The sequence below is a fragment of the Phoxinus phoxinus genome, assembly GCF_949152265.1.
Source record: "Phoxinus phoxinus genome assembly, chromosome: 6".
Lineage (NCBI taxonomy): Eukaryota > Metazoa > Chordata > Actinopteri > Cypriniformes > Leuciscidae > Phoxinus > Phoxinus phoxinus.
In genome coordinates this window covers 16149015-16172635 of record NC_136881.1, presented here as the reverse complement: position 1 = coordinate 16172635, position 23621 = coordinate 16149015, and the positions used below count along the sequence as shown (strand labels likewise).

Below are 23621 nucleotides of genomic sequence, written 5' to 3'. Positions count from 1 at the left end.
GATCCTCAATTTAAGGGAGTAATGCAGAGATCTAGTGTGTTTAAAACTTGTTGCTTTTCATGTTGTTTTAATTTTATATTATGAAAATAATTTATCTAACATATCTCTCTCTACAAAAACTTGGGATCAGTGCCTCTAATGCTTGGGAAATGCCATGGGACACCAATGTCAAAGTGCCAAACACATTCGAACAGCTGTGCACAACCAAGGTTAAAACAGACGTATGCGTATTATAGACACACAATGTACTAGATAAACTGCAGCTCAGTAACTGCAGACTATGGGTGTACAACTGATTGGATCAGAGAGATGGAAGAAGATTTCATCAGCAAGACCAAGACTGTTAGCTTAGCGCTGTACACCTGGAATACAGGCACTGCAATCCGCAGTGTGGATACATTTTTTTTCTGTATCTTAATATTATGGGTGTTTGTTTTTGTATAGGTCATATATTCTTTAAACACTAAGAATGAGGAGCAAGAGGCAACTCTGCAATCGTTACGCCGTGTTGCCACGGAGACACAGGGCAGCCTCCAACCAACCACAGGTCAGGATGAGGACGAGGAGGAGTCAGCATCTATCCTGAGGACACGCCTTCTAGAGCTCCAGGCCACCGTAGAGGAAGTAAAAACATAAGTGGTCAAACATACACATATCTTTTGTATATGGATTCGTTATAAGTATATTAAATACAACTTGGATTGAATCACTTCATTATCTTAGGATGTGTGAATGTGTGTCCATTCCAGGTGGAGGAGCGTGGACAGAGGACTGAAATAGAGTTTGCGGAGCGCATAGCTGTGCTAACCCAAGAGACATCTGATCTGCGCAGAGACTACCAGAATCTGCAGACAGATAGAGACAACCAACACAAATTACTGCAACAAATTCAAGAAGAAAACAAGCGCTTAGAGAACGAGAGCCAAGAGCTACGTAGAGCCAGAGATGAAGAGAGAAAGAGAGAAGAGGAGGAGAAGATGCATAGAGTGGAGGAGGAGAGGAATAGAGAGATCGAGGAGAGGAATAGGGAAACAGAAGAGAGGAATAGAGAGTCACGGGAGAGAAAAAGAGTAGAGGATGAGTGTGAAGAAAGGTTGAAAACGGTGAGAAAGGAGCTCCAGGTTCTGAGGGAGGAGAAGGAGAGAGCGGAGAAGGAATGGAAGAGAGATTTGGAGGAGTGGAAGAAGAGAGTGAAGGACGTGGAGGAAGAGAGGAGGGAGGAGCAGGAGGCAGCCAAGAAGACACTTCAGCAGAGCCTTAATGAACACATCAACCAGTGGCACCAGAGAGAGCAAGAAAACCGCAAGTCCCAGAATGCAACACTTCAGCAGAGGCTGAGAAAAGCAGAGACCGACTTGGAGGTTCGAGATCAGAGGTTGAATGAGAGCAACAGACACTGCAGCAAACTTCAGGAGAGAGTAGAGGTACACATGAATACCCAAACACACGGTCCAAAATTCTATTTGTGACACATCTGCCCATGCCAGGTGAATTGAGAATTGAGATCTAACACTTAAATATTTCTTATCTTGAATGTTTTTCCTTTCTACTTTCTTTGTGTTAATTTTGGGGTATTAAGCATTGTTTTTATTTATTGTATTGTTTTTTTTTTTAAAGTAATTGTTATTTACTTCACATTGGAAGTGTTTTACTCCCATAATAGACTAAAGAATAAGTTATTTTCTTTAGTCAACTTTTTTTGAAGTACTAGTCCTGGCCACAGTTCAAATTTTTCATTATATTTTTATTATTATTAATGTATTTATTATTATTAATAGATTATTTTAATAAATTTAAAAACCCATTTAACCAATTTAGTTTTGGTTAGTTTTTGATATATATGGCCATTAGTTTTTTTGTGTGTTAGTTTAAAAAAAATATATTTTTTTTTTGCCAGCAGCCATATCACCCTGTAGCCCAAAACCGGTTGCTCACTGAAGCTAAGCAGGGTTGAGCTTGGTTAGTACCTGGATGGGAGACCTCCTGGGAAAACCAGGTTGCTGCTGGTAGAGGTGTTAGTGAGGCCAGCAGGGGGTGCTCACCCTGTGGTCTGTGTGGGTCCTAACACCCCAGTGTAGTGACAGGGACACTATACTGCCAAAAGAGCGCCGTCCTTTGGATGAGACGTTAAACCGAGGTCCTGACTCTCTGTGGTCATTAAAAATCCCAGGATGTCCTTCGAAAAAGAGTAGGGGTGTAACCCCGGCATCCTGGCCAAAATTGCCCCTTGGCCTCTGTCCATCATGGCCTCCTAATCATCCCCATATACTGATATACTGATTGGCTTCATCACTGTCTCCTCTCCACCAGTAAGCTGGTGTGTGGTGGGCGTTCTGGCGCAAAATGGCTGCCGTCGCATCATCCAAGTGAATGCTGCACATTGGTGGTGGTTGAGGAGATTCCCTCCTACTATGTAAAGCGCTTTGAGGTCTCAGATAAAGCGCTATATAAATGTAACTAATTATAATTAATTATAAAAAAAATATATATATTTAGTTTTTATTTAGTTTTTCTGAGTAAACCATATGCCAAATAAATATGTGGAAGATGGAGCTGCGTGCTGTGGAGATTGCCGACCAGCTTAAATTGAGAGTAATTTTAGTTATGGTATTTTATGTTTGTTAGATTTATCAGGGCTGTCGAGTAATATTGCTGTCTAGTGAGATTTTCATGTTTTCTTTTTACATTTCAAAAACAAGCCTTATCAAAAACTGGAAATTGTGTCTTCCAGGCCTGGTAATTCATGGATATTTATATGATGGATATACATTTTCCTATTTATGCAAAGTGAAAAAAAAACCATTGTGTACAAACAAATCAGTATTGTTTTACAAGCCAGTTCACATAAATTTAGTTGAGTGGCCATGTGTAACTGACCTTTCAGCGGGGTGTTCGTCTCATTGTAAGGGGGCAGTAATTACCGCTGTGACTGACACTTCCGAATCTAATTGAGACAGAGATTAGAGGGATCAGACAAACACCCACAATTACCGTCACTCAGACACACACAGCTGTGCAGAAACAGATGGCATACCCGACTTAAACAGTCTGTGACAATACCCCACAGATCTGCAGCCAGTTTTTCTGCAGCGAAGTCTGCACAAAAATAAAAATAACATAGGCTTTTTTTTTTAGGTGGGACACAAAAGTAAGTCGTTACACTTTGTATTTAGAACAGGATAAACCCAAGTGATTAAATAAGTAAGAGTTGCTAGGCATGCAACATTGACACCGCCATCACTGACGCAGCTTTTTACATACACTGCGGCTAATGCGCATTAGACGTGACTAAAAATGGCAGACAGAGAGATGAGTAACTCCCTCTCTTCTCTGCTTTGGCTCGACATCCTTCAGAGAAAATTAATCAGAGACACCTCAGATTTGCAAACTCAGAGCAGCTGCTGTGATGTAATCAAAGAGTCGTAGGCTCAAAGGGCAAATTCCAAACGGCATTTGTGCGCCCTTAAAGGGCCCATCGGGAAGGCGACGCCATTTGTAGGGGTGTTCCAAACGAAAGTGAACAACTAGATCCCTTCATAAAGGGCCCTTCCACAAGGCCGTTAGCGAAGGGTACATGCGGTGGTCACTTCAAGGAAGTAATTTTATAATTGATGGTCATGTGACCCAGCGAATACTCGTGGTTAATTTTAAAGCTAGATGGCGGGAGAGTTCGAATTAATTTACAAACACAGCAATTCAAGTTTTGTTTTGTTTTGTACAGGGTATTTCACAGATTTGTATTATGTTATGTTTAAATAAGTTTGATAGGTAAGAAATGTGTTAGGTAATGCAGGGTCCAAAGATGAGATAAAGTTGAGAGCAGCGAAATACACTCACAAGCAGAGTCGCAGATGTATAACACACGTTTTAAAAACTTTTTTTTGTATAAAATGTATATATATTTGCAACAGTTATGTTAATAGCAACAATTAGACATTTCTGTCGTAAGAAACAGCTACTCAGCTGATGAACACCGTGCTGCGTTGTCATGGGAACATCCCAGGTGAAGATAATGAGGAAATTACGTTGTGTTTCGTTGCTCCCTTCGCCAAGTGCGTTCCAAACGGCTACATAATGGCACGCAAGAGCCCTGCTCACTCCAAAGTCCACACTTCAAGGGCTCTGCCATTCGAAGGGAGTAGGGCATAGGGATGCTCACTTCCATTTGGAATTTGGCCAAAGTGTTCATGGGGTGGTCAGAATTGGCTGATTAAAAATCATCTTGGACTTCATGGGCCTGACAGATGATGCAGTTTCGGTTGTTCATCTCTGCTATGAGGTGATCCAATAACAGGATCCAGCAGGATAACGGACAACTAAATTTTTTTTGTTTATCAAGATGTGAGTGGTGTTGGTGGTTGTCAGGTTGTTGCTAGGGTGTTCAGAGTTGTTTTAAATGTGTTGCTTTGTGGTTGCTAAGGTGTTCTGGGTAGTTGCTTACTGCTCAAGTCAAGTCACCTTTATTTATAAAGCACTTTATACAATATAGATTGTTTCAAAGCAGCTTTACAGTGATAACAGAAAAATGATTCAATGATGCAAGCAGTTCATTTCGCCTGTTCTGCAGCTCTAAAAGAAAATAGTGTCATTTAGTGCCATTGTAAAGATCACCAATTATTCAATTAGTTCATTTAATCTATAAACCAGCTCTGCGGAAAGCAGTGATGTCATCGGCCAGGTCAGTTCAGGTCTCGTACAACAGCGTCAGTACAGTCAGATCAATAATATTGTTGAATATTAAGTGTCCCCAACTAAGCAAACCTGAGGCGACAGTGGCAAGGAACCTAAAATTCATCAGGTGACAGAATGGAGAAAAAAAACTTTGGGAGAAACCAGGCTCAGTCAGGGGGCCAGTTCTCCTCTGTCAGAAATCACATTGTAGATCAGTACTGCTCCTAGTTAAAATATCCTACCCAGAAGTGATATTCTGAGATCAGATTCAAGAAAATTTCTTCTTTTCTGAATTTTCTAAGATAATCATGTAAATTCTAAGTTCATAAGATTGTTCTGAAGTGCAATTGAATTCACAAATATTTTCTAAAGAACAACTTACTGTTTTCTTGAGAAAATGACAGACTTTGGTGATATCTGATAGAAAGTTGATTTTACCCGAAGACTTGCCGACTTGTCAGTTTGACTGAATTAGCTGTAAATTTCCTTCATGTTCTATTTTCAGACGTCAGGAGAATAACGTGACACTTGGTATTTGAATGTGACATGGTAAAACAAGAATATCTATGGCAAGCCGCTGCATTCATTTGTATTCTGCTGTAACATATGAAGACAACATATACTCCACATTTGTGGTCTGCTCTCCCGATTTAATTTACGATATCCCATCAATAAATCACTGGAATGCACTAAGAATCTCTTGTTTTTCTCCCCAAATCCTTACGTTTTTAGTTTATTTATTTTGCACAAATATAAAATATATACAATAAAAATAAGAAAGTACAATCCATATACTGTGCAGGGAGAGGAAGAAAACCCAGAAGGGCTTATTTAAAGGCTCCAACTAAACAACAAAGAAAAAAGAAACTACTGTAATTATGAAATGAAATAAAGAGCTAAATTACAATAATATAAATGTGTATGACTGAATCAAGTTAATTACAAAATATCTAAAAAACAAAACAAAATAACGTACTCCAGAAACAAGCCATACAAAAAATACATAAACAACAAAGAAAAAAATAATAATTGTCTCCTCCTGTCACTTCTAATCCCTATTATCAGTGTTTACTGGAATATTTCTTAGGCAGGTACAGTATATCTGTCAAAATGACAGAAATCACTTTTAAATATTTCCTTTTAATGTTTGATGGTTGAAGGGTGAGTAGAATAATGTCATCTTATTGTACCCAGTTTTTGAAAATGCTCATTATTGCATCCATAGAGCGAACCTTTCGCTGATTGTTTGAAGTTTAACAGAAGTTATTCCTATAATTCTTGCAAAGCGTCATTGGAGTGTAAGAAAATCTTAAGGATAAAGATAAGAACGCTCTAAAGCAATTGTGTGCACAGAATATTCTTAACTTTATTCTTAAGTTACAAAACCAGAAAATAGCAGTTAATAATAATTGTATTCTTAAGAATGTTTATTAAATCTGGCCCTTACATATGGCTTTGGTGCTTCCTTCAGTGGAAGTTATATATTTTTTCCTCAACGAGCCTCATGATTTGAAGTATCATTCATCTCCATATCACAAACAGTACAAGTAATACATTGAAAGTTAATACTTCGGGTTAGGGATTTCCCCTAACCCATTCTCTGAACCTAATTATAAGCAATTGTAATAGTTATGCTTATTCAGTTATTCATTTCTCTTCCAGGACATGGAGGAGCAGTTGGAGGATGGGCGACGCCGGGTGGCTGAGGCTGAGGTTGTGGCAAAGAAAGCAGAGGAGGAGTTGGCTGTTGCCAAAGAACGCTTATTACTGCAAGAGAATGAGCTACAGAGCAAGTCAGGTACACCTGCACAGTGTATCTATTTTCTTATCATTATTGATACAATTATTTGCATATGCTGAATGATGATTATCAAATGAATTACTTAAATTATTTACTGCCGCTAAATAAAGATATTTAAAGTATATCATTAAATAGTCTATATATAAAGTTGCATTACTAAGTTAGTATATCTATCCACCTTATTCCTGACGATCTCACTGCGTTTTGAATTATGGCTGGCACTTCCGGTTTGGGAACTTCCATTCAAAAAGGCTGAAACTAATCATTTCAAATCATAAGTTTGCCCAACAAATAAAGCTTATCCGTTAGTTTGACTGGATGAGGTGTCAATTTGGTTTATTTTCAGACATCATGAGGATAACATTACACTTGGTATTTTATAACAAGAATATCTATGGCAAGAGCTCTTTTCCGTCGCTGCTTTCTTTTCCTCATGATCATTTTCTTTTTTCCCTTTGCAATCCGCTGTAAAAGTATGGAAAAAGTCAACATATACTGCGCATTTGTGGTCTGTTCTCCCGAATTTAATTTACGATATATTCCATTAATAATTCACTGGAATGCATGAATAATCTCTTGTTATTCTCATAAAATCCTCACGTCTCTTTCCAGGTTTGTTTTCACAGGTAAATGCAATTTATAATCTGTCAAAATGATGGAAATCATTTTGAAATAGTATCACGTAATGCTGAAGTTAATGAACATTTTTGATTAAGGCAACATAAGTTACATAATACAGATATATTACAGTGATATTTAACCAAAGACTCGTGCTTTTGGGGTTATTTGATCTGTTGAAAGTACTTTGTTGATGCTTTTACACTTATAAATTTCCTTTTAATATTCGATGGTTGAACGGTGAGTCGATTAATGTCGTCTCATTGTGACACTTTCTTAACATATTATTGCGTTCATAGCCTTTTCACTGATTGTTTACAGCTTAACGGAAGTTACACCCATAATTCGCGCAAAGCGTCATGGGGCGCAGGAATAGTGTGGATAGGTTTGTTTTATTTCCATATAATTAAACAGAAGTTTACAGTCCACAGACGTTCATTTTGTTTTGTCAGTCTGTCTAAGGTAAACTTATGTGACCTTCACACAAGAAGCATTTTCAGTGTTTTGTCAGTACTATTGTTTTATAATTGTTGGTTTATGTAGACTTGTATCAGATGGCCTCTTTACATGTTGTGTCACATCCCTTTTTTCAGTGGTTTTCGCTGTCAAGTTCAAATCTGAAAAATGTGTCTCTAGTTCTGAGAATTCTGTTCCATTCCATTTGCGCTGCGTCTGTCTGCATCTCACGAATCAAAGCAAAAGCATAATTGTGGTACTTCAAGCTTGAATTGCTCTGAGTGTACGGTAATCCATTTTTACAGACATTAAACATGGGATTACATGGCATGATTAAATGCATACTGTTTAATGCATTATTTTATATATAATTAATTGTACTAATTTTAACGTTAACAGCCTTAATTATAGTAAAAAACGTCTACTGCATTTCAGTATTAAATAAGCTGATAGTTTACTGTCAGCACTCATCGTTTACAGTCTGTTTGATGTGAATTGTTCTATTGTTGATTTTTTTTTTTTTTCATTTCTTTTGAAATTATTGTCTTTGTCATATGACTGTTGTGATTACTGATTACAAGTTTGTTCTGCTTCCATTGATCTAATCATCGTCTTTCTCATTTCTGCAGAGGAGTTAATGAGTCAGAGTTCATCTCAGGTGAGGGTCTCTGCTGAAGTGGAAGAGATAAGGTCTCAACTCAGTCGTCTCAAGATTCGAAACAAAGAGCTAGAGCTTCAGAACAGTGGCCGATCCAATGACCACGCCCGCATGCTCAAACAGGCAAGCCATGCCCACACGCTTTTAATGCAGCATTCAAGTCATGTTGGAAAGATTGTATTTATGAGTTGAATGCACAAGTGTCATAATTGCAAGTGGGGAAACTCAGGACTTTCTTTGAGTTTGGTGTCAGCAATGTTGATAATGTTAACTAAAACTAAAAAAAGATATAAATATTAGATGAAAAACTTTAGCAAAAATGTTAGATATTGCCTTGGAAACTAACTGAAATAAGATCAAGTAATAAAAGGACTAAATCTAAAATAAAAAATAAATTAAAGCTAATTAGAAACATAAGAAAACACTAACTAAATTGTTTTATAAAAAAGATAAAAGGGTAACACTTTATATTAACTGCATGCTATATGAATCATTAGTTAAGCATTAGTAAATAGTTAATTCATAATTTATAAAGCATTAATAGACATTAATGAGCAGTTTATAAATACAGTTATACATGTTTTATTCTTGATTTATACGTGTTTAATAATTGTATTTGCATACTTTATTAATGGTCAATTTAACATTTATAAATTATTACATTATTTACAAACCAGTTATTTAGGAGTTGCCAGTGGTTCATAAGATCATTTAGAAAGCACAAGTAAATGATTAATAAACTATTTAAATGTACATTTATACATCTTATTATTTAGACATATAGTAATAGTTACTCATTGTGTTAATAAATGCTTTATTAACACATATTCCTACTGTGATTCATGATTAATTCAGGTAGTTCTAAAACATTTAGTAGTTGTCATTTAACTATTTTTGTGAGCTCATCTAAAGTGAGGACTATTTGTGCCAGGTGAAGCTTTTACAAAGGAGATTTCACCTAGCCATTCTAGGTGTAAATTACTTTCTTTTTTCAGCCAAACACAATCAGAGTTATATAAAAAAATATCCTGGCTTTTCCAAGTTTTATAATGGGAGAGAGTAGCGCCTGAGTTTTTAAAGCCCAAAAAAGCGCATCCATCCACCATAAATGTAATCCATACAGCTCCATGGAGTTAATAAAGGCCTTCTGAAATGAAGCGAGTATCCATATTTTCCGGGTCAGAGGTCACTCTTCGGCCGGAACTTGACTCGCATACAGCCGTTACCGGAAGCCAGTGATTATAAAGTTATGGATATTTTTCTTACAAAAAACACATCGCATCGCTTTATAGGGCCTTTATTAACCCCCTGGAGCTGTATGGATCACTTTTATGATGGATAGAAGTGCTTTTTTGAGCTTCAGAAACTCTATTTACTCCCATTATAAAGCTTGAAGAGCCAGGATATTTTTTTAATGAAACTCTGAATGTGTTTGGCTGAAAGAAGAAAATCATATACACCTAGGATGTCTTGTGGGTGAGTGAATTATGGGATCATTTTCATTTTTGGGTTAACTAACCCTTTAAGAACAAGAGTTAAAACAAATCAGCAAGTAAAATAAATAGAATGGATAAAACCAACATAGATTTGCACAAACATTTCCATAAATAGTTCAAATGAGCAGTCCCCTTCAGTTTTGCGCTACCTTATAGGCCTTTCCTTACAGGAAATAAAGCAGAGATCCCCACCTTATATTAAAAACATTACATAAGAACAGTATAAACACTGGAAAACTACTCCACAGGCTCTCCATCAAACACTTTAAAATGTCGTTTTAAAAGCATTAGTTAGTATTGTTACGACCCGGCTTCAAGCCATAACATAAAGAGGACAATTCACAAAATGGGTTTACATAAAGAAACATATAAGTTTATTTAAAGTTAAACAAACCGTGTCTAGGGTCAAAACATAAGGAAACGATAACAAATATCAATACAACATCAAATCAATAAATGGTTGGAAATGGGATCGGTAGAGTGGAGGAAATCATAATGACTTCCAACTCAAACTCAAAAACACAAACTCAAAAACCCACCCTTCACACAAAGACACAAAACAAAAATGAGAGAGACTTGACAAACTCCAGGAAATCCTTAAATAAGTTGCCACAGGTGCAGCTGATCTTCAATAAGGCAACTCCGCCCACAGAGGAGGAATTGGACCTAGAATTGACTCAAAAGAAACTAATGTTAAAAACAGGGGCAGGACCGTAACACCTCCACCAACAAGACATTAAATAATCTCGATTATTTAATAAAAATAAATAAACATAACCCCAAAATTAGGAGGGGGAACAAACAACGACATACCAATTTACATAAAATAAAGAAAAATACCTACTGATAAATGGCAATTTACCACTCACAAAGGGCCACATTATTGAAAGAATCCACAATTTGAATTTGATCAGTGGTCACAGGCAGGAACATCGCAAGAGGTTACGCACGAGACAGTGTGTCAGCTAACAAATTTTCCTTTCCCTTAATGTGATGAATTTGCAGAGAATATGACTGCAAAAACAAACTCCATCTCATCAAGCGCTGGTTGGTGGTACAACTCCGCTGTAAAAAGACTAAGGGATTATGATCAGTCATCACCTTAATCGGGTTGCAGCTGCCCAAATAAACATCTAAATGTTGGATAGCCAAAAGTCTCAAAATTTTGGGCTGACAAAACAGGAGCATTCACTAACAATGCCTTGGCATTATCAAAGGCCTGCTGACAACTGCTTGTCCACACAAAAAAATTTTGGACTTAACAAGTCAGTGAGAAAACTTACTACACTTGCAAAATTTGTACAAAAAGCGCGATAATAGCCAGTCATTCCTAAGAACCTCCTCAACTCCTCACGTGATCGAGGAACAGGAAAAAGGTCTATAGCTTCAACTTTAGCCCGAATTGTTCGCACCTGACCCTGCCCCACAATTTTGCCCAAGTAAGTAATGGTAGCCTTGGCAAATTCACACTTGGCCAAGTTAACAGTCAGATTAGCATCCAATAAACTATCTAATAGGGATTTTATTTGGGCTATATGAGTACTCCAATCAGCACTATACACCACAATGTCGTCCAGATATGCCTCACAGTTGCTTAACCCTGATATCACCTGATTGACTAATCTCTGAAAAGTAGAAGCAGCATTTTGCATGCCAAAAGCCATAACCTGATATTCCCATAATCCATCTGGGGTCACGAATGCAGAAATCTCTCTGGGTCGGTCAGAAAGAGGAACCTGCCAATAACCCTTCAAAAGATCTAACTTGGTTACATACTTGGCAGGGCCTACCCGGTCAATGCAATCATCCAATCTAGGTAAAGGATAAGAATCTACCTTAGTTACAGCATTAACTTTACGGAAATCTGTACAAAACCTTTGAGAACCATCAGACTTGGGTACCAAAATACATGGAGAACTCCAGGCACTCTATATGAAACATCAATATCATGCACCACAAGTTTAGTTTGGATAGGCACATCCGGAAACAAAGGAACATATGAGCTAATCAGTTCTACAAGAGTAGATCTTTCCATCTGGGGCAAATGAGAAAGATGAGCCTCAAGATTACCAAGAATTTCAGAATTATCCAATCGAGGTGCAGGAACCACTACTTCACCATGATCCTCTGAAAGGACCGGAGCACTTGACAATACCGCCACACTATTGGTCAAACCAACAGAGCTCCTTGCCCTAACAAAGTACTCCTTCAACATATTAATATGACACAAACGACTACGTTTACGTCGGCCCGGCGTAGAAATTACATAATCTAGATCACTAACCTTGCGCTCAATGATGTAAGGCCCTGAAAATCGTGCTTGTAATGAAGAACAGTGGACAAGAAGCAAAGCCAAAACTTGATCTCCTACTGAAAAATATCGCTCTTTAGCCCGCTTGTCATACCAGCCCTTCATCTTTTTCTGTGACCCAGTAAGATTAGTACGAGCAATTTCCCATGCTTTACTAAGCCGATAGCGAAAATGACTAACATAGTCCAGTAGATTAGAAGAATCGGATGCCTCCGCCAACCATTTCTCCTTCAACAATTTCAAAGGACCACGGACCTTATGTCCAAAGACCAATTGAGCAGGACTAAACCCCAGAGAATCCTGTACAGCTTCCCTGGCTGCAAAAAGCATGAAATGCACTCCTTCATCCCAATCCCTCTTGAACTCAAGACAATAGGTTCTTAACATGGTTTTCAAGGTTTGATGAAACCTCTCAAGGGCTCCTTGGGACTCTGGGTGGTAAGCACTAGAATTGCAATGTGAAACACCTAGCTGATCCAGCACCTGCTTAAAAATCTTGGACATAAAATTGGACCCTTGATCAGACTGAACGGTTTTAGGAAGCCCGAACATTGAAAAAAACTTCAGTAAGGCCTGTACTACGGCGGGAGCTGTTATCTTCCTTAAAGGAATGGCCTCTGGGAAGCGAGTAGAAGCACACATAACCGTTAACAAATATTGGTGGCCACGTTTGGTTTTAGGTAATGGACCAACACAATCCACTAAAACTCTACCAAAAGGCTCCTCAAAAGCTGGAATGGGATGCAAAGGAGCAACCGGTATCGTTTGGTTGGGTTTACCCGTCACCTGGCAAATATGGCATGTCTTACAATAAGAAACTACATCTTTTTTTAGACCAGGCCAATAGAAATTCTGCAATATACGATTGTATGTCTTATTTATACCAAGGTGCCCTGCCATATTACAGTCATGCTCTAGTTTGAGGATTTCTTTGCGAAAAACCTGAGGTACCACCACCTGAAAGACATTGCACCACTCATCTTGTCCAGATAAAGATTGAGGGCGCCATTTTCTCATTAATACACCTCCCTTCTGGAAAAACCCAGATGACAGCTCATTCACCTCTTCTTCAGTACCCAGTTCATCAAACAGCGAAGATAAAGAAGAGTCTTTACCCTGCTCTGAAATGAGTTGATCCCTTGTGACTAATGATTCTTTGTATGGAATCTCCTTAGATGTTTCTAACTCGTCCTTACCCATCACTAAATGAGTTTCAACAGGCACGTCTTTATCTTCATCCTTCCAATCACACTCTCCAAAAAAAGTATTGGCCAAATTAAAACCTAGATCCCCTTCATCGGTGGATTTAAGAGTCTGTTTAGACATAGCATGTGTATGTCACTGCACACACTGAGAAAACCTCAGGAAAAGACTGAGACAGCTCATCAAGGCTCTCACTTGACATAGGTTTGTTAGTAACTTGAGGGCTAGGAATAACTTTAACTCCAGCCAAATCATTCCCCAAAATGAAGGAAACCCCTGCAATTGGCAAAGAAGGTAGTACCCCTACTACTACCTGACCCGAAACCAAGGGGGACTTTATCACAATATGATGTAGAGGGACAATAGTACAACCCATTTCAACCCCTCTTACCAACACTTGAGCTCCTGTATCAGTCTGGTCAGAAAGAGGTAAAACCCCCTCAAGAAGTAACGATTGCGCAGCTCCCGTATCCCTGAGAATACGCACTGGAACACAACCATCCTGCCCTGATAAAGATACAACTCCAGTTGTTAGAAAAGGAGTATAATCGGTGGCACTATCTCTACTTTCCAAGTTCTCACCTTTCAGAGAAAGGTGCTCAAAACCTGTCATCTGTCAAAAAAGGAAATTGGCATGCAGTGGCTAACCCAACTGGCTTGGTAAATTTTGCTTTCTTATTGAGAACAAAGCACTCAGATATCTTATGCCTGGGGTTTTTGCAATAAAAACAAATAACATTTGCCCTAGCAGAAACTGCCTCATATTTACTAGGAGAGGTTGGAACAGAACTAGATCCAGACAGAACCAACTTACTTCGACCCTGATAGTTGTTTCTTTTTGGGTCACGGTTTCCAAACACCCCCTTATGGGTTAACGCAAATTCATTAGCCATGACTGCTGCATCACATAGCTTGGAAACCTTCTGTTCATTCAAGTAAGTAACTAGACCTTCAGGGACACAATTCTTAAACTCCTCTAAAAGAACTAAATCCCTAAGCTGTTCTTTAGTTTCGACCTGTTTAGCAGCACACCACCTATCAAACATGTTCTCTTTTTCCCGAGCAAACTCTACGAACGTCTGCTTTTCACTTTTAAAGTAATTTCGGAAACGTTGCCGATATGCTTCGGGCACTAACTCGTAAGCATGAAGGATGGAAGTTTTAACAGTGTCATACACAGCACTCTGTTCTAAACTAAGGGCTGAATAAACTTCTTGAGCCTTACCCGTAAGCACACATTGTAAAAGCAGCGTCCAAACCTCTTTTGGCCACTTCAACGTAGTCGCAACTCTCTCAAAGTGGGAAAAATACTTTTCTACTTCCCTTTCAGAAAAAGGAGGAACCATTTTAATATGCCTCCCAATATCAAAAACTTGCTCCACCCCTTGAGAAGACCCGGAGGGAACCCCAAAAGGTGAAACAGGCGGCTGACCCTCAAGTCCCCTACCTGCCAACTCCAACTCCATTTTTTTAAGGACAAAAGCACGCTCATGCTCCCTTTCCTCTCCTTCCAATTTCCTCATCTCAAATTCTCCCTGTAGCTCTTTCTCTTTCAAAGCAATTTGGTCTTGAGCTAGACGACACCTCACTAACTCCCAAATCTAGCTCTTTTTCTCGTAACGCCATCTCTTTCAGCTTAACTTCACTACTAACAACAATACCTGGCACCTGCAATTTTTCACTAAAAACTTTTTTTTCCTCTAAAGTGCCCTTTAAGCTTTTTAAGATCGACTTTTTCAGTTTCCTATCAGCACTAGTGAGCTCGATATCATAATGAGCAGCAACTAGTAACAGCTGCTCTTTAGTGCACTTTTCAAGTGATTCCTCAGAAGGTTCTTTCAAAAAGTCTTCCACATTAGAAGCCATGGCTAAATTCTACACCTTCACAACAGTAGCTACCTTATGAGTTTCCATAAACACCACAGTATCCTTTCAAACATATTCCACAAAAAAAGGATTTAAACTTATGAACAACTCCATTTCCACAAAGCTACTAAACAGTAATTTAATCTACACCAGGTTGACCAGTCAATCACTTACCCGAACACTACAAAAGGTTTAACAAAACCCTATCAATAGGTAACATGCTAACAATATAGGACTCCTACTAAAAGAGACCAACTCACAAGTCACAAAATCATGCCTAAATTGCTGACCAAATTCAACAACCTAGCATTAAACTGCATGTTACTTAAAACTTCAACATGCCTAACAACTTTGGTTACTGGTGCAAAATTACTTACCAATTTGAAGGAAGTGGGTATGAGAAAAAATTCTGCTCTCTCAAACAAAACAACATTCCACAAGTTCCCCAAACTCATCATTGATGCTAAACACCCCACCAATGAACCTGGATATTTTAGACAACAACTCCGGTACATCATAAAAAATAAGAAACACTATCTAATCTTCAAAGGCTTACCAGGCTTCTGTATGCACAGAAACAGCCAAACCCTTAGAACATCTTAAAACGTCAAAACTGACACCTCTTTTTTTTTTGTCATTCTTTTTAAACTACAGGATTAAGTTTTATATAATTAAGAGTTGTGTGTGGGTTTCAGCATGCAGATGCTCTATCCTCTATGCGTCTGGAGCTGCAGCGTGCTCACACTGAGGAGATCAGACGCCTTCAGCAGGAGGTGGAGAGTGAAAGAAAGAGTGACAGACAGGAGCTGGAAGAAGAGAAGAAACAGGTGCAGCAGAAGATGGAAGAAGAGAAAGTAAGGCTTAAAGAACAGCTTCGGAAAGCACTGGAAGAAGTGATACGCAAACACGCCAGTGAGCTGCGGCATTTGCACGCGATGCTGGATGCAGAGAAGAAGAAGACGCAGCAGGTACATCAACAGGTTTCTGCTGCTGTTATAGTGGAAACTTTTCATGACAGAAATATTGATGCTTTAGCTTTGCGAATAATTTCATACCTTCCCATTTGCTCCTGTTGCTGCTAGTGTGAAGGGCTGGCTATCAGTACTGACTTTCTAAATTGATTCCTCTCTTGATTTGATTCTCAATTTGATGTTGATTTTATTTTGTTTGCAATATTTAAATGGCCAATGTGTTTACGTTAATTTTTCCCCCAAAAAAGGCGATTAAAAGATTGACTATAGGATTTTAAGAATGTCTTAAGAAAATACAGGTGAAACTCGAAAAATTATAATATCGTGCAAAAGTTAATTTATTTCAGTAATTCAACTTAAAAGGTGAAACTATAGACTCATTACATGCAAAGTGAGATATTTCAAGCCTTTATTTGTTATAATTTTGATGATTATGGCTTACAGCTTATTAAAACCCCAAATTTAAAATTAGAATATTGTGAAAAGGTTTTAATAGCTGTAAGCCATAATCATCAAAATTATAACAAATAAAGGCTTGAATTTTTCGAGGTTCACCTGTATATAACCAACATAATCTGTCTTTTTACTCATCTTTACTAGTGTCTTTACTGTTACAGGGGACATAAAAAGAATTTCATTTGTTGCTGTGTATAAAGACATACATCATCATTATTCATAATGCAAAGCTCCAAACCCAGTCCATTTAGACAAATTGTGTAAACTAAGCTGCAAAAATGGGTCATTTTCAAAATCAGAAGCACATTAACATATGAAGCATATTCAAAAACTTGGCCCACCCTTATGAACAGAGATTAGCCATCATATCATAACAAGTCAGTTGCATAAAAACTCTTAAATGTACAGGAACGCTTATATTTTTAGTTGACTCGAAAATAAAACTTCTTTCACCATTTATTCACTATCATGTCATTCCCACATGACTTTCTTTCTTCCATGAAACACACTACTCTTTTTCATGTAATTAAAGTGGATGAAAACCTCCAATCTCCCTTTCAAGCTCAAAAAAAAATGTATATAGCACAATAAAAACGGCAAAAGTCCATAAATCTGAAGCCATAGATTGAAATTTAAGTTGTCTTTTGTTTTATGGGAAAGAGAAACATCTCCTTATGTGTTCCGTAGAAGAAAGAATTACATGAAATAAATGTTCATTTTGGGAGAACTAATTCTAAGAGTTAGAGAAAGTGGAAAATGGTTATGTAATGTTATATGTTTAATGAATTACTTTGTTACTAGAAAGCGTTTCTATAAAGTTCTTAATTGTGTACAAGTGTTTCTTTAGCCGAAGCAGTAGTGCATGAATGTTGCAACACCAAGTTCATGGGTTCAACTCCCAGGGATTGCATGAACTGAGAAAAATGTAAACTTAATGCAATGGAAGTAATTTTGGATGAAAGCTTCTACCAAATGCATAAATGTAAATTACTAACATGGTAAGTGGACTTCAGAGAAGGAAACAATTTGATGTAGACAAAGATGTGGACTATTTCCCCCCTTTAAAACAGAACAAGTAACTAATAAAAGCAGTATTTAAAAGATCTGATGCATGATCTGATATTATGAAATAATGAGATAGTTTTTTATTGTGTTGGTTTGAGTGCAGGCTGAGGAGCAGATGCAAACCGAAGAAGAAGAGAGAAAGGGTCTAGAGACAGAGAGGGACGAGCTACGCAACCAACTACAGCTGTCCAAAACAGAGGTAAGTTATTACAAAGAATAACACCGATTTTGTTTGTCCTTTTCTTATCCTCTCAAAAACCAAAACAGTCTTAGATATGTTTGCATAACATTGCTGACCCACTAATGAATCAGGTCACCGCAAATAACTTGAACTATATACATTTCAAGCTCTTTCAAAGTGGTTTGGGGCTCAGGCAAAGGGAACAGGCTCAGTCCTTCTGCTTAAATACACAGAGACAGACTAAGAGGCCCAGAGCACTCCACATGACCATGATAAATGAGAAAACAAAAAGAACATTTGTAGTGCCCAAGGCAGAGGGCTTCATCTAATGCTTCATCTACTCTGCCAGCAGGCTTGGAACTGGGTTATGATAACGAAGTAGTATACTTGATAAGTGATAGCTTGGAATGAGACTGTTGTTTTAGTGCTGTGTTGCAGAGAAGCAAGCCTCATCAAAGTTTCTAATTTATATCAGGAAACCATTTGTCAAGTCATGTCAAATGTGTGGATTGTAGCGGTGGTATATCCTAGAGGCTCATGATCTAAGTCGGTTACCAAAAGGTTGTAGGTTCAAATCCCACAATGGACAGTCCTTGAACAAATCCAACGCTAGGATGCCTGACTGTTTGTTTCAATAAATCAATGTTTCATTGTGCCTTTTATGTCACCACATCTTCCCAGACATACTGTGACATTTGACTAACTTTAAACACGGTCCTTGAGTTTGCGTGTATTAAACAATTGGAAATTTGCTAGTACAGCAAAATAGAGTCCACACTTTGGTGACGTCATGTAGTGCAGACCTATAGGGCCCTTGGATTAAGGGTCCCTCGCGAGTCCACGAGGGTGCATTGAGAGGTATTTTTGGGACAGACTCCATCGTCACGCCGGAAATAACGGTCTGGTTGTTGTTGGACAGGAGAAATCACATATTTGCGCTCCGACGTCTTATCTCCATGTCAACTACACAGCCTGCTTATACAGTTATATATTTTAATATTGTGTATGCCACCTGGGCATTAGACAATAGATGCATCATGCTTATTTAAATGGTGAATACAGTTGTACATAATAATACATAATGTTCCATTTGAACTAAGATTGCAATTTTAACACATAATGAAAATGTGCATGAGTTTCAGATGAATTTACAGGTTTCAATAGTCATACTACGTTTACAATATGACTCAGTAAAGCCCTGACATTCGGTTCTATTTATTTAATGAATCATAATATGATCATATTATTCAACACGCTATTATTATGTTTGAGACATCAACCACTGGTCGATGACCATAATGTTTGTATAAACTGAAGGTAACAACTGGTAAAATGTACACCTAGGTCATTAAAACCTTAATATTTTCTTCTCAGCCATGTTAACAATTGTCCGTGAGCAAAATCTGAGCAAAATCTCCTCCTATACGTTGTCTGATTGGCCTTTGGCAAGGATTCCTGGGTAGTTAAAGTGCGTGGAGCCTGCATCCATGCGGGCTTCGCGGAAGACCAGTTCAAGGGTACAAAGGGGGGCGCTGCTGAGCACACTTCAGAGCGTTAACATGCTGAATGGGACAGCCTACGGACTCGTAGACTCAGCGAACGCGCAATTTAAGTCCACGAGACCGAAAGTCTACATGAAGTGCACCATTTGGGACAGGGCCTAAAGCTAATCTACTAACCAGTGGTGTAAATAACAATGTCATTGTGCGATACCAAATAGGACCACTTGGAGATGCCAAAAACCAACTATACCAGTCGCCTTGAGCTGACTGCATATAGATACTATACGGATCTGTTCAGAATTACTAAGCACATCAAAATACTAAACACATGAAAATTAAAACCATTATAATTGATTAACTATTGAGATGCTGGTTTGCTTTATTCAGCCCCTATACTGGCTAGGGGTGATAAAATAATCACCCTTTGCTGGGAATCGGCAATTGAATAAACTGCTTTCACAGACCTGCCTTCTGTGGGCTATTTCTGCATCCCTCCAGAGTTGAACTTGAGACATGCGAACTGGCAGGGGAGACATATAGGGAAAGCATACATTTTTCACAAATGATTGTTTTTCATATTGTATAAATATCAATTTATATGTTATTATTTTGTGTGTGTGGTTCAGGGAGGGTGGCACCCTAGCGCCCTATATTGGCCAGCTGCCACTGTCGCCTCAGGTCATGGTTGCAAGTTTGGTCTGAATATGTTTAAGGGTTTCAGAGAAATAGCCTCACATTCACTTTGGCGTGCTCTTCCTAAAATAGGAAGATACATGAGTGCAAATTTGGACAGTTGGTGGTGCTAGATGGATTGAGTTAGAGACTCCAAAATTGCTTTAGTTAATGTTCAGGCTGTCCTCTATCTGTGTCCCAAACGTTTTACCATATGGTTCTACGGCTGGCATAGACTTCAATGGCACCAATGCAGATTAAAAAGCACCTGCAAAGTGATTTATGAATCCTGAAAGCAATTTCACAAATGGTAACTTTGTGAGCAAATTAACAGGACTGAAAAGCGGGTAATCTGATTCACGCTGTGCACCATGCTGTCACTTTGGCAAAACTTTGATAATGAAGAACACACAGTGTGACAGTACTGCTGAATTGCTGACATTAATAAATGAAATTATCCTCATGAGCAATTGTTTTATTAGAAATGAACTAACAGTTCTCCTGTTTCAATCGCTTCAACATTGCTTGCTTAACTGGCGGTTCTCTTTTGTTGGACCTCCAATCCACAACCCTATGGGGACAAGAATGGGACATGACCCACTAACTGAGAATCACTGCTACACACAGATGACTCAATTTCCCGTGACACCTTATTGAGCTTATAAAAATGTAGTTGGTAATGGTATTTATCAACAAGATCCCTGAACGGGCCTTCAGGCTTCTTCGGTGTAGCTTTTACAATGTACAGTGAAAAATGTGCTTGCCCTGCATTTTTTACTACACACTTAGACATTTAGACACTACTACTGCAATTCATATATAATATATTTGTAGTTTTTTTTTTTACTGTAATACACACTAGTTTTGTACATTACCGTTCAAAAGTTAGGTCAATACATGTTTTATGTTTGAAAGAAGTCTCTTATTTCCACAAGTTTATTTGTTCAAAATACACTAAAAACAATACTATTGTATAATATGTTTACAGTTTAAATTAACTGTTTTCTATTTTAATTTATTTCTGTGATGGCAAAGCTGAATTTTTAGCATCATTACTCCAGTCTTCAGTGTCACATGATCCTTCAGAAATCGTTCTAATATGCTGATTTGCTGCTCAGTTAACTTATTTATTTATTTATTTTTATCACAGAAACTGTTTTCAGGGTCCTTTCAAGGTCAAAGGAACAGCATTTAATTGATATAAAAATACATTATAACATCAATCAATTACCGATACATACATCCTTGCTGAATAAAAAAAAAATCTTAAAAAAAAAGAGAGCAAGTCAAGTCAAGAAAATCTTATGGACCCCAAATTTTGAATGTTAGTTTAAGATAAATACAATCTTTATAAATTTATTTTTGCGACAACATTACTGGTAATTGAGTGTAGTGGGAAACCAATTTACTCTGAACTAGAAATCAGATTGAAATACACCCTATAACAATCCCCATTTTAACTCTTAACCTCATGTTGCTCTAGATAAAGATTTTATTATTCTATTCTAACTGAAGTTGATTATTTTTTTTTGTATGGCTCACATGAATTTTATATCACATCTGAGTGGTTTCCACATGCTCATATGGTTCTTACGGATGTTTCCTGATCTGAGTTTTCTTGGCTTGCAGATGGCGAAATTGGAGGGGGTGATTCAAACGCTGGAGAAAGAAAGAGAAGAGGATGAGGAAAGGGCAAAAGAGAGAGAGAAGGAGTGCGCAGAGGTGGAGCGGCAGTCAGCGAATGGCCTGGAGTGTGTACGAGTGAAAGAAGAACTGGAAAACATGCACAGGAGTATGCAGCAAATACAGGTTCTCGCTCCAGTTTGCTCAACACACACTTCCATCTGACAGAGTGTCAGTGATGTCCCTTTCCATTACTGCACAGCTCTATCACACATTCTCACAAGCACACACAGATCTGCAAATCCCTTATGGCAGCACTAGGTTCTGCTGATCTCAGCAGATCTGTGCCGCTCAAAGGAAAGAAAGACATCAACATTCACCTAGCAACCAATCTACTTCTTTTTCTCCCTTAATCCATGGATCTATCCTTCCATCCATGAATCCATCTATCCTTGTCCTCCTTTCTTTTTATGTGTCCCACAGGAGGAGTTTGCAGCACAGAAGGAAGTGTCACAGGCAGAGATTTCTGCTCTACAGCAAGAGAGAGAAATTCTACAACAGTCCAATCATGGTATAGAGGAGAGAACCAGGTGTGTCTGAACGACAAGGAGACAATATCATTTCAGTCAATTCAAATATTTAATTGATACATTTTTATTATGTGAAACAAACTAATTTAAAGCATATAAGCACTAACCATCGCAAGGCAAACTGCACCTCTGCCACTGCATCTCAGTGTTGTACATCGCTTTAATTCTATCGATCAGTAAAAGTCATTTTAACAGAAGGCTCAAATTGTATATTTTGTAACATTTTGGACGGATTCCCCCAACCACATGCATATAACAAATCGATCGTTCTGCACGAATTGCCTAGGGCTAGGCTATATGACGTACAGTATAGCATCAAAGCTAAGAAATTCGAGAACTTTGGGGCACTATTTGTACCAACAATATTCTAAGATTAAAGTAAACTTTATAGTTACCTTCGCAATGTGCGGAATATCGGATATCAATAAAACACCTCGTCAAATTATTGCTATTTGAAAGGATTATTGCCGCTTCCAGACATCAGTGTATAGGCCTATTTTACAAATGAAACTGATTTTTTGCTAGTACTTATCTGTATTTAAATGTCAGAAACATAAAATAAACATTATATGGTTGAAAACACTGAACAGTTGTGATGTATAACGTGACACACAGAATGTTCTAATCACACCGGTGTGATTCATATTTTTTCATGAAAACCGTGATACATTTTTCAGGATTATTCGATGAAGAGGACATTTTAAAGAACGGTATTTATTTGAAATAGAAATCTTTTGTAACAATTTCAAAAAAGTCTTTACTCTCACTTTTGATCAATTTAATGCATATTTGCTAAATATAAGATAAATTTCCTTCAACAACAAAAAAATATATTTTGAAAGGCTGTATCATTGTGTGTATATCATTGTGTAAATGGCCATGGTGTCTATACCCACTTGCTTAGCTGCTCCAGAAGTCCACAATCTATGGTTGTGTAGCTTCCCCTTTAACTGTATCCCATGATGTTTTGTGAAACTCGCGATTATTGTAATCGGTGCATTATCACTTCTATCACTCTACCTTTCTCCACCCTTAACAACTTACCGTAGTTAACAGGCGCCAGGGAAGCTTGTCAGTGAGTGGAAACACTCTCACGCTTAAGCAATTCCAGGTAAAAATGACTTCAATGTCTGGTTGTGTGTGGGAGAGAGAGCAGGAGAAAAAGACAGAGCGTGCGGTCTACAGATCAGTGGTTTTTAAAACTGTTTGATGCCAAGGACCTCCAAAATATAGGAAACCTTTTTTGGTTTCATATGAGCATTTTATTTATTAGAATATGTGTGTGCGCAGGCTACAGTTTGAGAAGCAATTCTCTGATCAGATCGTGGAACTGAAGAGAGAAAGAGAAGAAGAGACCAGAAAGCTGAACCAACAGTGGCAACACAGAGTAGAAGAACTGCAGACACAGGTAACACACAGTGTTATTTTCCTCAGATGGTCAGAGTCATCATACACGCATTATTTTTTCCATGTCTTTGTGT

General features: G+C 38.0%; 1 protein-coding gene across 1 annotated transcript in view; it reads left to right on the top strand.

Moving 5' to 3' along the window:
• Window positions 1-309: 309 nt before the first annotated feature.
• fam184b (family with sequence similarity 184 member B) overlaps window positions 310-23621 on the top strand; it is a gene marked incomplete at its 5' end in the record, with an annotated part of 35100 nt that continues 11788 nt past the window's right edge. The window contains 10 exons of the mRNA XM_079615699.1: window positions 310-342; window positions 445-624; window positions 750-1424; window positions 6334-6469; window positions 8176-8327; window positions 15776-16048; window positions 17676-17771; window positions 21557-21736; window positions 22034-22140; window positions 23431-23548. Coding sequence (XP_079471825.1) covers window positions 310-342; window positions 445-624; window positions 750-1424; window positions 6334-6469; window positions 8176-8327; window positions 15776-16048; window positions 17676-17771; window positions 21557-21736; window positions 22034-22140; window positions 23431-23548 — 1950 coding nt within the window. The remainder of the gene's footprint in view (window positions 343-444; window positions 625-749; window positions 1425-6333; window positions 6470-8175; window positions 8328-15775; window positions 16049-17675; window positions 17772-21556; window positions 21737-22033; window positions 22141-23430; window positions 23549-23621) is intronic.